The sequence below is a fragment of the Chlorocebus sabaeus genome, chromosome 13, assembly GCF_047675955.1.
Source record: "Chlorocebus sabaeus isolate Y175 chromosome 13, mChlSab1.0.hap1, whole genome shotgun sequence".
Taxonomy (NCBI): domain Eukaryota; kingdom Metazoa; phylum Chordata; class Mammalia; order Primates; family Cercopithecidae; genus Chlorocebus; species Chlorocebus sabaeus.
The window spans coordinates 53,670,170-53,687,244 of NC_132916.1; the positions used below are offsets into that span (position 1 = coordinate 53,670,170).

Below are 17,075 nucleotides of genomic sequence, written 5' to 3' on the forward strand. Positions count from 1 at the left end.
CAGTAAAGTTGATAATATTCTAGAAAAGTTTATCAAGAAAAAAGAGAGAAGAAACAAGCAATCAAAATCATAAATAAAGGGAGACATCACTATAGATCCTATAGACATTAAAATAATAATATGGTAGAAATAGGAACAACTTTTGCCTAGTAAATGTAACAACTTGTATGAAAAGAACATTCCTTCTTTTTGCTTACTTTGAGTTTAATTTTTCTCTTGTGTTCCAAGTTTCTTAAGGTTAAACATTAGATCATTGATTTGTAATCTTTTTTCTCTACTAATATAGGCATTTTATATTACAATTTTTTTCCAGGAACTACTTTGTTTGCACTCCACATATTTTGGTATGTTGTGCTTTAATTTTCACTCGGTTTAATATAATCTTTCATTTATTTTGGGGATAATTTTTAGTTTCTAAATATTTGGGGAATTGTCAAGGTATCTTTACTAGTATCTAGTTTAATTCTAAATTGGTCTGAGAACATAATTTGCATTATTTCAGACCTTTTGAAAACTATTGAGATTTAGTTTTATGGCCCAGAATAGGGTTCAGTTTGTTTATTATAACATGTGCACTTGAAAATAATGTGTATTCTGGAGTTGTTGGATGAAAACTTCTATACAGGTCAATTATCCTTAATGGTTTTTATATCTATATGTTCTCTCAGTTACTGAGAGTGTTGGACTATAACTTTGTCTGTTTCTTCCTTCACTTCTCTCAGGTTTTATTCCCATGTATTTTTGAGCAGTGATATTAGGTGCATGATCATTTAGGATTGCTATGTCTTTTTGAAAAGTTGATACCTTTTGGCATTATGAAATGTCCCTCTTTATTCCCGGTAACATTCCTTGTTCAGAAGTACACTTTTCTGATATTTGTATAGCTATTCCAACTTTTTTTAATGATGTTTGTGTGGTATATATTTTTCACACCATCATCTATTTCATCTCTCTTTTTAGTATTTTTTTTTTTTTTTTTTTTTTTGAGATGGAGTCTCGCTCTGTGGCCTAGGCTGGCGTGCAGTGGCTGGATCTCAGCTCACTGCAAGCTCCGCCTCCCGGGTTTACGCCATTCTCCTGCCTCAGCCTCCCGAGCAGCTGGGACTACAGGTGCCCGCCACCTCACCCAGCTAGTTTTTTGTATTTTTTAGTAGAGGCGGGGTTTCACCGGGTTAGACAGGATGGTCTCGATCTCCTGACCTCGTGATCCACCCGTCTCGGCCTCCCAAAGTGCTGGGATTACAGGCTTGAGCCACCGCGCCTGGCTCTTTTTAGTATTTTAATGTGTGCTTTTTTTTTTTTTTTTTTTTTGAGACAGGGTCTCACTCCCTTGCCCAGGCTGGAGTGCAGTAGTGTGATCTCAGCTCACTGCAACCTCCGGCTTCTGGGCTCAAGAAATCCTTTCACATCAGCCTCCAGAGTAGCTGGGACTACAGCTGGGACTACACTATGTGTGGCTAATTTTTAAATTTTTGTGTAGAAATGAGGTCTCACTATATTGCCTATGCTGTTCTCAAATTCCTGTGCTCAAGTGATCCTTCTGCAAAGTTCTGAGATTACAGGTGTATACTACCATGCCCAGCTTATGTGAGAGAGAGAGAGAGAGAGAGAGAGAGAGAGAGAGAGAGAGAGTGTGTGTGTGTGTAAATAACATATATTTAGATCTTTATTTTTCAACCAATCTTAATAATTTAGCCATTTACTTTGAGAGTTAAGTCACTTCCATTTAATGTAAATATTGATATGATTGGATTAAGCCTACACTTTGCTAGTTGCTTTGGCTTGTCTTATCTGCTCTTGCCTTTTTTTTTTTTTTTCCTTATTGTCCTGCCTTCTTTTGCATTAATTTGTATAACATCTTCTCTTGACTTTTGGATTATTAAAGATACCTATTCATTTTGTTTCTTTGGTTTTGTCTAGGAATATACTTCTTTAACTTTCCAGAATGTACATTAAAATAATATTATACCACTTTACATTTAGCATAAGAACCTTACAACAGTAAACCTCCAATCCCCTTTCCTATCCTCTGTACTATGTTGTCATGTATTTTTACTTCTATATATTATACATCTGACAATATAAGCTTATGATTTTGATTTCAATAGTCAATTATCTTTTTAAACAAGAAAAATTTCTCCTATAACTATTTTTCCATGTACATATCAATTATAATGCTTTTAATTCCTTTGTGTACATTAAAATTTTCATTTCATATCATTTTTCCTCTTCCATTAACTACTTCCCTAATCTTTATCATTTTATTCCTGTTATATCAAGTCTGCTGACAATGATTTTTTCCTTTTTTTTTTTTGTTTTTTTGGTTGTTCCAGTAAGTTTTTATTTTATTTCTTTTTCCTTTTTTTTTTTCTAAACAAGTTTTTGCAGAGTATGTAATCCTAAATACTGGTTTTCAGCAATTTAATTATGCTTTTTGTTTTTTGTGTGTGTTTAATAATTATTTTTTCATGGAATTAATTAGATCTGTTGGCCCTGTAGGATTACAGTTTTCATCAAATTTGGAAATGAAAGTTGTCAGCCATTATATGTTTAAATATTTTTCTGTTCTTCATTCCAACTGTCTTTTTCTGGAAATCATTTTTTTGTATGTTGGACCAATTGATATTTTCCATCTCACTGAGGTTCTTTTTTTTTAATTATTTTTGTATCTGTATTTTTTATTTCTGATAGTTTCTATTGTGAAGTGTCCAAAGTCACTGATTTTTTAATGCAGCCTAACCTGTTTTTAATCCAATTGAGTCTATTTTTTATTTTAAACATTATATTTTTTTATCTTTTAAATTTCCTTTTGGACATTGTATGTCTTTTATTTCTTTACTATATTCACAATTTTTCATTTGTTCTTGAAAATAAAATGTTTATAAACATTAGCATTTTTTAAATGATTGTCTGATAACTCCATCTTTTTTTATTGCAAGACTATTTCTATTGACTGATTTTTCTCCTGTTTATGAGTCATATTTTCTTGATTCTTTACATGCCTGATAATTTTTGTTTGGATGCCAGGCATTATATACTTTTTGTTGTTGTGTATTGGATTTTGTTGTATTTCTTTAAAGAATGTTGAACTTTATCCTGGAAAATAGTTTAGATAGTCACGGGTCACTTGGATTCTTTTGAAGCTTGCTTTTAAGTTTTGTTAGGGAAGGTGCAGCAGAACAGTCTGAAAGCCAGGGGTCAGTTAGCCCCTCTACTAAGCCGTGAAACTTCTGAGTATACTCCTAGTTGGTTACTACGTCTCTTTACTCTGGTTGTTGAAAATATGGCTTATTCCAAGCTTTCTCTGAGCTCTTAAGAATTTTTTCAGCCTAGGGTTTTCCAATGCCATTTTCCTTCATCCCATGCATGTACCTATCAGCATTCAGCCAATGACTCAAGGGAACCCTTCTGCACATCTCTGAAATAATCTTTCTATCTAACTTCTTTCTTTTTGAACACGTATTCTATTTGCCATCATAAGTTTTAGCAGCCTCAGCTTCCTCAGATTCCACTCTTTGTCTCTCAACTCAGCTATACTATGGGCTTTGGGTTTACCCTGTCTGTGTTGCAGCCTAGAAATTGCCTCTGTACACTGCTTCATGTTTTTTTCCTTCTCTCAGAAATCACAGTCCTGTGCTTCCTATAATTCAATATCTAAAAACAATTGTTTCTTGGTCTATATTTTTGTTTTATTTGGTTGTGTAGTTTAATAGCTTAACAAAGAAGAATAAATACTGTAAAAACTAAGAAGAGACTGTTCAGAAGAAGAATATTCTTCAGTGCCTAATGCAATACAAAGGTCAAGTAGGATTAGTGCTGAAGTGTATTCATTAAATTGAAGAGCAATAATAAGGGCATTTTTTTTTAATGTTAGTGAGAGTCATTCCAATTGATTCCATTGGGTTGTGAAATATTGAAACGTGATGACCAAGTGTGGTTCTGCTTGACCTAATAGCAGTACCCTATAGAGATGTAAACTCTTTTTACCACTGAGTTAGCACAGATGAAATAATAGACTCCAACCATCTTCACATGTATGATAAAACATTTGAGCCTGGTTTAGAATATGCTGACCTAGAGGAAAACAAGTGTACTGATGATTTTGCAAGGAAGTTCAGATGTCTGACTTCCATTAGACATGTGATTAGAGAAAATAAAAACTGGACAGGACATTCATTTTTCTATTGCCAATAGCATTATTAAGTTTAAAATTCAAGAGAGCTACATTTTTAGAAACAAAACAAAAACTCCTCAGAATTTCAAAGTGTTCTGATGAGTATGAACAATGCTATAAGTGTCTATGACTGCCTTTTGCGTTTTCAGCTTCAAATTCAGCTATAAGTGTCTATGACTGCCTTTTGCGTTTTCAGCTTCAAATGCAAGCATCCACTCTATCACTTGTACTCAGGAATAAGCCCTAGGGAAACTTACAAGAGTTCCATTTTGTCCACAAAATGCTATGATATAGCCAAACTCTAATTAAACTCCTGAAATGGAAGTTGATACCTCATGTTCAATATATAAATCAGGATAAAATACATTCCAAGTTTCTGTTAAAATATAGTTATATGTTTGGTACTATCATTTTTACTGATCATTAGATAAATATTCTGTTGACTAAAGTTGATTGAATTTTTTGATTACTTTAAAATCACCATTAAAAGTCTAAACTTCTGAATCAAGAAACACTTTGCCATTATAAAGAATTAGAAAAACAAACAAACAAACAACAACAACAAAAAAGCCTCATAGAGCCTGTGTCAGACCATTCTTGCATTGCTATAAAGAAATACCTGAGACTGGTTAATTTATAAGAAGACAGGTTTAATTGGCTCACAGTTCCAGAGGGTGTACAGGAAGCATAGTGGCATCTGTTTCTGGTGAAGGCCTCAGGAAGCTTCCAATATTGTTGAAGGCCAAGCGGGGACAGGCTTCCACATGGTAGGTTCTGGAGAAAGGCAGGGATGCCATGCACTTAAACAACCAGATCTTGCCAGTTGGCACTCTGTCGCGAGGACAGCACCAAGTCCTGAGTGATCAACCCCCATGATCCAAACACCTCCCACCAGGCTCCACCTCCAACACTGGGGATTATATTTTAACACGAGAATTAGTGGGGACACATTCAACTGTATCAGAGCCCTCTCAAGTAATTTATTTATGAGCATGTGTTTTACTGTTTTTAAAACTGGAATGACTAATTTAAGTGAACAGTGATTTGAGATTTATAGCTTCCCTTTCTTTGTGTCATGGATAATTTCTCTGTGCTAAGGTGTGAGCATACACATCATTTGAGCTGTTATTGAAGTAGAATACGAAGCCTGCCTTCTTTCACTAGCAGGGGAATAGTGAGTAAATTCTCTATTGCTAAACAAATATTACATCTAATTATGATTTAAGTTTGATGTTGGCCATAGTGCTATCTAAACACATGGTTAATGGTCTGGTTTATTCTCCACTATAACTTCCTGAATAAACTTTCTGATTTCGAAAGGTCCCAATGTCTATTTGTACTGTCAACAATTTTGTAAAAATTCGTGCTTTGGTTTTATACAATTATTTGGATAATTGTATATTTTAGTTAAAGATAAAGATGTCTCACAGGATAATTTAAATTTATTATATGATTATAGTTTTGATAACATATCATAATTTTCTATTAATACCTGATTATGGCCCATTTTGTTTAAGTGAGTCAATACATACTCAAAGCAAAGAAAAACTACGTAAGTGAATATGTAAGTCATCTTAATTTTGAGATTTTATTCTACATCTGATGTTCTTTAAGTTACTTGGGGGTGAGGTTAGTGGGTTATTCTATGCCTTGGAAGCTGTGTCCATGTTTGTAATATACAAATAATCACATTTTAGGTCTTTGGGTTTAAAATACCTTCTAGTTGCAGCCCCTATTGCAGCCTTTCTACTGATTAGCAATAATGAGATAGAAAAATATTTACCTATAAAGACAAAAAATAAAGCTAATCCTGATAATTATTTTAACATCAGAATCTGGGAAGATTTTTAACCAAATATTTGGGCAGGAAAGACAATAGAGGAGGAACTGGTGATTATACATCACATCTTAGAAACAATAAAATCATAAGTAAACTACTGTTAGCAGGAACAAAAACATAATACCTCTGGTAGCAGTGGATATAAGAATTAAGCTGAGGAGGGAAAGTGTGAAATACACAGTGAGATGCAGCCAGATTTGGATCTAGGAATTTGGCAAGGTACTATGCATATGACTTTACCACTGAGCTGTAGATCTGAGAAGGATAATAGAACAACACCAAAAAGAGTTAAGTCACAGACAAAGTGCATACACTATGTGGTGGCAAACTCGGACACAGAGAGAGGTGATGCCCTTTGTAATGACAAGTCATGTTCTGCTTGGGAGACAGAAACCACACTGGTTTCTTAAACAGTGAAATGGAATTGTTAACTGGTAAAAGGTGGTTGGTTACTAAAAAAGGATAAAAGAAAGCTATAAAGGGTCCCGAGTACAGGTACAGAAGAGCAACTACTCCCTCTAGGCTGAGGGAAGGAAGACAGTGAAGGAGTTAAGGGCTAAGAGAGGACATGCTCCTTCTCCCCACCTGCAGCAAAGCTGAGGTTCAAAGGTCTTTGAAGAGGGTGTTGCTGTCATAGGAATGTACAGCCTATCGGTGGTCAAACAAAACCAGAAACAAACATGTCGGAGTTCATAGGCAAATGCATGTCTGTAGAAGCTGCCCACCGTTCTTGGAGGATGGGAGCATGCTGGGCTACTGAGAAGCAGACTTCAAAGTCAGAGTGTGTGTGTAGACCAAAGTTAGCCAGAAGAGTGCCTATGGAGAGACAGTGTGCCCTCCCAGCTGGTATTCTTTCTGGGCCACTGGTTTCCCATGCTAAATAATACAAAATAATGATGAAGATTCTAATGAAGAACCAGAACTCAGCTTGGAAGTGTGGTGGGCCACCATTATGGACTCATTAGGTCCTTCCGGGGCCTCTATTGACTAAGCCTATCATTCTGCCACCTGATACGGAGAAATGTCTACAGGGTCTACCTACTCTATTACAAAGCAGGGTGAATTTGGAGCTCAGAAACAGTAGATGTATAATTGGCACAACTGGTCCCAGAAAATGACTTATTCCAAGATCCTAAATGACGTTTTAGAAATTCATTTGGCATTTTTATTAAATTGCAAGAAGATATGAGCTCTGTAAATCAAGAGCAGAAACCTTTCAAAGGAGAATATAAGACAAAAAGACAAATGGATAAGCAGAAATTCAAGATGAGAGAAATGAAATAAAATTATTCAAAAGAAGTTAAGATTGTAATAGATTAATGAAAATAAGCATTTGTGATATGTGTATATAATAAAACTTTTCCTGTAAAACAGGAGCTGTAAAAGTAGGGTACCAATTTGAGAGGTAGATACAGCAAGAAACGTAAAACAAAGGAAAATGATTTCAGAAGACATTAGGATATTACAGATTTGGCAGAGAGACCAGAGTGATGTACTTCAAGAATTATAGGTGATCCTGAAAAAGAAAATTGATTAATTAGAACAGATGTAAAAATCAAAAACAAATCTGAAGAAGAAACAGTACTGAATCAAAACCCAATTATGTTCCCAAACTGAAAGAACTCACTATGTTCCAGTAAATTGATAGAAAAAAAAAAAAAAAAAAACCCCAAGCTTTAAAAAATTCTAGCAAAAATGTGAATTATGTAAATAAAGAGAAAATCATGTTTATATCTTGGGCAAAGAAAAATGTTACTAACAAAGACCTCAAATCAGAATTATATTCAAGAATAAATGCCAAAAAACAATAGGCTAGATGTTACTTCTCTTCAAGCACTCCTTGGATTCCCCAAGTCTAGTTTGGTGCCCTTTATATGTTCACATAGCATTTTGGACTTCTCCTTTTATATAATGCTTATTCTATCATGTTATGCTAACATATTTACTTGTCTTCCTCTACTAGACCATAAGGTATGTCTCCAAAGAAATGTTTAAATGCTACAATTATAAGATGATAAAGTAAAATAACTTTGTTTAAAATTTAATCTTCAAGACAAAGAGCAGTTGGAAAAAGCCCATACCCAACCCCTCTCTACCTCGAAAAGAGAGAAAACACATTTTCTTTCTAATTCACATAGCACTGTGGTTTCTGCAGGATCATCTATTTCCATAAACACAGGAAGCAGTTTTAATGTTTATGTTCACTGATGTTTCCCAAGTGACTAAACTAGAATAGTACAAAGCATATAACAGATACATGATTAATACGTGTTTAATGGAAGCATAGAAACATTAGAATTAAAATTTTAAGATATTTGCCATAAAGTTGTGTTAATGGTTGCTGTTTTTATCTCCTCCATAGGCTTGTAACTGCAGCATAGTGGGATCCTTGGATTTCCAATGCAATGTAAATACAGGCCAATGCAACTGTCATCCAAAATTCTCTGGTGCAAAATGTACAGAGTGCAGTCGAGGTCACTGGAACTACCCTCGCTGCAATCTCTGTGACTGCTTCCTCCCTGGGACGGATGCCGCAACCTGTGATTCAGAGACTAAAAAATGCTCCTGTAGTGATCAAACTGGGCAGTGCACTTGTAAGGTATGTGCTGCTGACATGCAGCTAGGGAAAACCTCCCTCAATTCTGTTTCCATTGCTCAGTTTTAACTTCATTCAGTGTTTGTTATACCTGCTTCGTTAAGCTAAACAAACAGATGGACAAAATCTTGTTGCCAGACACGGAGTTTTCATTGATATGTATTTGTTGGCATACCAATAAAACCTGCTTTTCTAGAACTTATTTTCAACCCAAACCCACCTTTTTTTGGAGTTGGTAGAGATGATATATTTTCAATGGTAAAGTTATTTTTTAGAAAGTATATTAGCTTTGCTTCAATAAGGACAACCTGGGAAGGGTGACAGGGAAGACAGTTCTTTTAAGCATCATCAGAGAAAATCACAGCTAAATAATAAGCCTTATAAAAACCATTTCTCAAAAAATTAATCTGCAATCGCTGTATACTAGAAAATATATTTACTGCTGTGGAAGTTTAGTAAAATTTCAACACATATAAATGCTGTTATTACAAACAGTGACTATGTGCAAATTTCAGCCCTCATTAATGTGGTTAAATGATGTAGAAAAAGAGCCAATTAAAAAGGATAAAAAGGATTTTTCCCCTCAGATAGTTCTGAAAAATCAATTCCAGGATAAATACAGTTTAAACTGTGTCAGAGGTATCTTTTCAAGATAAAATCTATGCAAAGAGGGACAGAGGAAACAGGAGGATAAAATCTAGGGAGTGGTTGTTAAAATGGCCTTGAGAATTGAGGAGAACGGCAGTTTCTACCATCAAGACCTTCAGCCAACACCGACTACAATGCTGCATATCTTGCAATTATGATCATATATTATATTTAATACATGTTATGTATGTATATATTATATTACAATAATTATATAAATTGATATTTTAATATGCTGCCTATTTCTTATGGCTTTTAATAGCACCACTGTTTAGGACTGAATGTTTTTATGTTGCTTTTGAAATTTTCATGAGTCTTTCATATTGCTCAGAGCAGAATTGTAGAAAATGTACCGCTTACATTTAAGAAACAATGTACGATACCTTTAGTCTTACGTCTATTTAAAAATAAAGCATTTTCAAAAGACCCATGAACTCCCAACAATGAGATTAACTACATGTGCCATTTGAGATGTGAGTCTAATATTCAGTGTTCTTTTGTTTTGTTTTAAATTTTTTAAAAGGAGTGTGCTCCTGTTATGCATTCTTAAGGTGATTTATCCCCTAGCTTTGCTGTTACAAACTCTGAGGGTCTCTTGTCTTTCCTCAGGTGAATGTGGAAGGCATCCACTGTGACAGATGCCAGCCTGGCAAATTCGGACTCGATGCCAAGAATCCACTTGGCTGCAGCAGCTGCTATTGCTTCGGCGCTACTACTCAGTGCTCTGAAGCCAAAGGACTGATCTGGACGTGGGTGAGTAGGGAACTGCTGAGCCATGTAATGGTATAATGTTAGTTCCTGCTGGTGTCTTTTAGTCAGGCACTAAGGGGTAGTAGGAAATGGCAAAACATTTAAGTAACCTTTTCCTCTGTGAACATTTAGGAACAGCGAAGGGGTCACGTGCCATTAGACAGTTGGAGTAAAAGCCTTTCTTATTTGTTCTTAAAAGTAGTTCACTTATTATTGATAAGGAAATAGATGCCAAGTGAAAAAGAGGAACCTTGTCCAGGAAGCATTATGTTTTGGGATGGGAAGAGTGAGGGTACCAGAGCATGAACATCGATGTGAGCTAACGCAGCAATGGGAACCAGAACTTGTCACACATTCATTCCAACCAACCTTAGGCAATCATGATTTTTGCAGTGGAAGCATGTTCATTTTTGATTTTCCTTTAACTCTTTCTACATTTAGATTCCATTTGTGTTAGTGTGAAAGGCTCCAGTGTTCACAGATATTGTGGTTTTCACTATGTGAATTAGTCAAAAAGATTTATGTCCTGCCATGCTTGCCCACTATGTGTGAGTTCTGTTGCTTGTGAGAACATCACTAGAATGGGGATGGGGACTGCAGATAGACATGCAGTTCATAACTTAGTTTTAAATAGATGTCCAAAAGCATAAATTCAGCCTTCCGCTGTATTTTGACCCCTTGCAGGTGACTCTGAAGGCTGAGCAGACCATTCTACCCCTGGTAGATGAGGCTCTGCAGCACACGACCACCAAGGGCATTGTTTTTCAGCATCCAGAGATTGTTGCCCACATGGACCTGATGAGAGAAGATCTCCATTGGGAACCTTTTTATTGGAAACTTCCAGAACAATTTGAAGGAAAGAAGGTGAGCACAAGAACTTTAATGTCAAGTGAGAACAAGATAAAATCTTGTTTTTAGAATCACAACATTTGGAGATTTATCCAATTCCTCATTCTTCTTTTTATTTTGTCAGTTGATGGCCTATGGGGGCAAACTCAAGTATGCAATCTATTTCGAGGCTCGGGAAGAAACAGGTTTCTCTACATATAATCCTCAAGTGATCATTCGAGGTGGGACACCTACTCATGCTAGAATTATCGTCAGGCATATGGCTGCTCCTTTGATTGGCCAATTGACAAGACATGAAATTGAAATGACAGAGGTAAAGTTATTCATTGTTTGGTGCAAAGATGCCAATGGTTTCGCATTTGGTTTTGTCAGAGTGATTTCTCTTCTTCTTAACAGAAAGAATGGAAATATTACGGGGACGATCCTCGAGTCCATAGAACTGTGACCCGAGAAGACTTCTTGGATATACTATATGATATTCATTACATTCTTATCAAGGCTACTTATGGAAATTTCATGCGACAAAGCAGGTAAACTGTAATAGAAAATATTCAAGCTCTTATTTTAGAATCTGTAGGGAAGGTTACTGACCTACAGATATCAGATAAGAAAGATTGGGAGGTGGTTGGTTTTGCAGTATAATGATAGAAGACAAACCACGGTGGCTTCCCGGTGACCTGGAAGAAGTTACTGTCATTCATCAGAAAAGAAAAATAGCATGAGAAGCAAGTTAAAGGGAAAAAAATATTTGGAATTCACTGCAGACATAGTGAGTTTAAGATGCCAGTCATAAATTCAGGAGATCATGTACTGTAGGATAGGTAAAATTAGCTGTTGTGCTATTAACGGACTATAAGAGTGCTGAGAAAGCGACTTTCTTCACCCATCAGGGGAACTAGGCAGGGCCAAGTTGATCCAGTCTCCTCCAACTGTGGGCATTATCTGTTCACCCCAGTGTGCCACACAATGTTGTCATTTTCCCTATGCATCATGATGAGAAATGATTCTGAATCACTTTGAAATAATCACACAGAACAGCAAGAATGAATGCAATGTTGTCGAACCTACATGATGGGAATACTTCAAGGGAGTTGTCCATGTTTTCTTAGGACCCAAATTGGCCAGTTGAAATGAGGCTTGTTGGGTCTGACACTTAGGACCACACTGGGGACATTCATGATACCAGTGTCGGTGGAGTCCTGGGGCAGAAATCATCTCAAACTTTTAAAGAAAGAATGTGACACATGAACCCAATATTATGAGTGTAAACTATTATTTTCCATGAATATAATTGTAAAAAGAAGGAATAACATAGTGTCAAAAGTAAAGAGATGATTGTTTAATTTGAAAGAGTGTGTTTACAGCTATGGGAAAGGATTAGTAATGAGGAAAATATTAAAATGTGAAATAAAGAGAGAATAACTAATAGAGGAACCAGGAGACTTCCACATCATGAGCCCTCATGGTCATATTGCTTGAGTGGAAGGTTCACCTTATCCAATGGGATAAAATGAGAAATCGCACAGATGTAGGTAAGTTTCACACCATGGAGGCAGAAAGTTGAACTGAGTTCATATATGAGATCTCATTTTCTCTTTCACATCAGTTTCTGTTACAGTCGATAAGAATACAGATCAATATATGTTTGTAAATAGTCTTATGTAATAAATTCTTAGACCTGCCTAGGAAAGCAAAACAGAAAAATCATGAAGTCTCTCAATGGCCAACTAATGAATATAAAAATACTATTTTTCAAATGTTTATACTGTAATAAGCACACAAGACAGCAGAAAATCTTTTATTTCATACAGAAGATCCATAATGCTTTTCTGATTCATGTAGAGACTTCTAGTAAAAGAGTAAATCAAGGACCAAAATTCACTTTTATATCTGTATTCTTTTGGCTTCCTTTTGATATTTCTCACTATAACAGGATTTTTTTTTATATGAAATAATAAAAAAAGCATATACTTAAAAAATGCTGTCAGCTATACTGTTAATTATTTTAGAATATCAAATGTAAATCAGGTGGCAGAAGCCATAGCAGATTTGCATGTCTTAGAAAATAGCAGGTAATTTCGTGAGTTTGCAAATAGATTATTTTGCAAATGGTTCTGTACTGCAGTAAGAATTTGGTAGTAAACAGAACATCTTGTTAGTGGAACTGATAGAAACAATATTGTCATTCATCTTTAATTATACTTTCTTTGCTCCTCTCCCACCAATTTCACCTTCCTACACTGTGACACTTTGTCTTTTCTTCCCCCCCCCCGGCCCCCGCCCCGCCGCCCCATGTCTTTTTCTTTTGTCACACTGTTTTACATCCCTCACTAAATGAGATCCTTTGGTTTAATTGACCATTTTTTTGAAACTTTAGAATACATTTTTCCTAATCTCAGTAAAAACTAGGGTCATAGTCTCACAATACTAAGAACAAATAAAGCGTGTCATCAGCATTTGGTTTTGTAAGGCAGTGGAATTGTGGCAAAGGTTTTTAAAAGGCTTAAATAGTCCCTCTAAAGTAATTAAAATAACCCTGTATCTTTATTTATTCAATTGTAAATTTAAATCTCAAAAGCAGAGAGTTTAAGAGTTTATATGTGATTTGAGATTTGAACTTTGTACATTGTATCAGTGCTGGCATTATCTTTTTTCTTTGCTTTTGTTTCCTTTTATAAAGTTTAATTTAAGGAAATAGCAACTTTTGCATTTCAGTATTCATTTAAATGGAAGCTGGAGTTTGGCCAAATCCCTGATCCAATCGAAGCCATTGCCCTCTAATCCCCTGAAAAAAAAAAAAAATGGTGTATTACAAAAATATTTGTTGTTGCTGCCATTCAAGTTTCACCTGATTTGTAAACACTTGCTGGTCTGTTATGTGCATTCGTGTGCAAGAGAAAGGAGAATGAAGCCAGTAGCTCCTCCGGCTATAAAATTCCATGGAGATACCAATGCAAAGTTACCTTCTTACTCCCACAGAGAGCCCAGAGAACATAAGGGAGGTCTTTCTTGCAGGAGGGGAGTGGTTTGTTTACAGCTTACCACCACTGTGTGTACTTATAGGGAGCAGAGAGTGAAACTTGAATTTTAATTGAATGTGTGTTTCATCAAGACCAATCTTCAGAGTGCAGATTACAATGCTAGCAAAACCATTATGCATTCATAATTCAGTTTCAATAAAACCTACTATGCTTGTTATAAAGTTTTGATTCAAACTCCTTAAACTACTGGAGGTAACTTTTATTTGAAGCAAAACTATTCATTGTCACATTTTAATTTGAAGCAAAATTATTCATTGCCACATTTTAAAGTTTATTTGCCAAACATGTTTGTGTTACCAGTTAGTCCATCATAAAACAGTCCCAGTTTATGGACTACATATATTTTTTAATGAAAAGGGTATTAATATGTTTTCTTCAATTATGATTTTCTTTCCAATTACAATGACTATTTGCCATCAGAAAAGGTGAGTTAAGTTACTTGAAGGAATTATTTAATAAAGTTAAGAAAATATTATTTTGAAACATTATTTATCCTCAGAAAGATATCTATATTATTAGATTATGCGTGATCATTATTCTCTAGGTGGTTTTCTAAAGTTCTTGAAAGGTCATTCAGAGCGTTGGGAAGAAGAAATTTGGGATAGTAGTAAATTAAAAGCAATTTCACCAGTGCCTATGTGAAATAATCGAATGGGGAATGACCTTGGATTGTCTGTTTGCAAGAATATAAATGTCTAATTAATTGGCCATGTCTACCTGAAACCACTGACATTTTTAAAAGTAGGGGAAAAGTTATCAACAGGATATAAGACATCCAATGTACTGAACTTCTTATGATTTATGTGACTCTTTTGCTAATATGTACTCTTAACATTTGAGGAAGCAAAAATGCAATATTAGGATGTGGTACATGAGTCTCAGAAATTTAAACAGCTTCAAAACAGTGTTAATTATCTTGATCTAATCATCCCACAACTTATCTATGTATCAAAATATCACATTGTTTCAACAAATACAGTTGACCCTTGAACAACATGGTGGTTAGGAGCATCAACCCCACCTCATGCAGTAAGAAATCCACATATAACTTTTGATACCTTCAAAACTTAACTACTAATAGCCTCCTGTTGAACAGAAGCCATACTGATAACATAGTAGATTAACATATATTTGTGTAGGTATTATATACTCTATTCTTAAAATAAAGTGAGCTAGAGAAAATAAAATGTTATTAAGAAAATAATAAGGGCTGGGCTCAGTGGCTCATGCCTATAATCCTACCACTCTGGGAGGCCAAAGCAGGCAGATCACTTGAGGCCAACAGTTCGAGACCAGCCTGGCCAACATGATAAAACCCGTTTCTACTAAAAATACAATAATTAGCTGGGCATGGTGTTGCACACCTGTAATCCCAGCTACTCAGGAGGCCGAGGCAGGAGAATCACTTGAACTTGGTAGGCGGATGTTGTAGTGAGCCAAGATTATGCCACTACACTCCAGCCTGGGTGACGGAGTGAGAATCGGTCTCAAAAAAATGAATAAAATAATAAAATAAAATAAAATAATAAGTAAAGAAAATATATGAAGTGGCGATGGATCATTGTGAAGGTCTCCAACCTCATTGTCTTCATTTTGAGCAGACTAAAGAGGAGGAGGAAGAAGAGGAGGGGTTGGTCCTGCTGTCTCTGGGTAGCAGACATGGAAGAAAATCCCCATATAAGTGAACCATGCAGTTCAAGCCCATATTGTTCAAGGGTCAACTTATGTACAATTATTATTTGTCAATTAAAAACAAAAAGACAATAGAACATACTTGAGGTTGACAAAAACCTGAGAAGGATATCGCTGTAGGATTGAGTGTTTACTAGGTGATCTTAACTGACTGTCCTGGTAATCTAAGTACATTCTCGCTGTTTCTAGGATTTCTGAAATCTCAATGGAGGTAGCTGAACAAGGACGTAGAACAGCAGTGACTCCTCCAGCTCACTTGATTGAAAAATGTGATTGCCCCCTGGGCTATTCTGGCCTGTCCTGTGAGGTAAGGTAGCTCCTACTAACCTGCTTAATCTCAACTCACTTCAGGAGCTAAATGGAAATACTCCCAGAAGTACCTTTACTGCATACTTATTCTTAATCTGTTTTATTTAATCTTCCACTCACAGTGTGAGTCACAGTGGCAAGAGGATAATTTAGTACAAATCACACCTGAAGGGAAATAGTTGATAAAAAATTTAAAGATTTGTGAAAATATTTACCAATCAGGAATTAAGAATGTTTTAGTAAGCCACTTTATTACAACTGATCTATTTTCTTGGACCACTTCTGAAGAGTTAGAGACTTTTAAACTGCAATGATTAGGAGATAGGATTATACTGGGTTTTGAAAATATTTTTATATAGAACATGACAAAACTTGTACACTAAATAGCAGGCTGCTCCCTTTAACATAAGCTTCTCAGGGAAGCATACATTTGTTCCAACAGTGTTGCTGTGAGTCATTACATTTGTAAAACTATCTTTTTTTTACTTTTTTTTTTTTTCTCTGAGACGGAGTTTTGCTCTGTCGCCCAGGCTGGAGTGCAGTGGCGCAATCTTGGCTCACTGCAAACTCCACTTCCCAGGTTCACGCCATTCTCCTGCTTCAGCCTCCCGAGTGGCTGGGACTACAAGCGCCTGCCACCACGCCCGGCTAATTTTTCGTATTTTTAGTAGAGATGGGGTTTCACCGTGTTAGCCAGGATGGTCTCGATGTCCTGACTTCGTGATCCGCCCACCTCAGCCTTCCAAGTGCTGGGATTACAGGCATGAGCCACCGCGCCCGGCCTTTTTTTTACATTTTAAAAGTAATTTTAAAACTACTTTTTAATAAACCTTCTGGGATATTCTTTTGTCTGCCTTCAGGATTGTCAAATTTCTTAGGATCTTCACCTTCTGAAAGTTGATTTACTTTCTATAATTACAAAATGTGAATAGAAACAATATGATTTAAGGGAGGTGGAATGAATGGATGAGAAACTGCCCTGGGTTTCAATCTCAACTTCGCCATATAGTAAGCCTGAGGCCCTGCACAGGGTACTACACCTCTTCAGGCTTTAGCAGGTAGACAGCAAGTCCCTGAGTAACCACCCCTACACTGTCACCTCTCCTGCAGACCCTGCAGTCTGAAGCCTGGCATGGGAGGGACCTCCAGGACTGCCCCAGCCCTGCAGCTGGGATT

At 36.0% G+C, this 17,075-nt stretch overlaps 1 protein-coding gene across 2 annotated transcripts in view; it reads left to right on the plus strand.

Moving 5' to 3' along the window:
- Positions 1 to 17,075, plus strand: part of LAMA2 (laminin subunit alpha 2) — a 621,494-nt gene that overhangs the window by 413,622 nt on the left and 190,797 nt on the right. For both annotated transcript variants that reach the window (XM_073022454.1, XM_073022455.1), the window contains exons 23-28: positions 8,377 to 8,613; positions 9,868 to 10,011; positions 10,693 to 10,872; positions 10,982 to 11,170; positions 11,254 to 11,387; positions 15,780 to 15,897. In XM_073022454.1, coding sequence (XP_072878555.1) covers positions 8,377 to 8,613; positions 9,868 to 10,011; positions 10,693 to 10,872; positions 10,982 to 11,170; positions 11,254 to 11,387; positions 15,780 to 15,897 — 1,002 coding nt within the window. The remainder of the gene's footprint in view (positions 1 to 8,376; positions 8,614 to 9,867; positions 10,012 to 10,692; positions 10,873 to 10,981; positions 11,171 to 11,253; positions 11,388 to 15,779; positions 15,898 to 17,075) is intronic.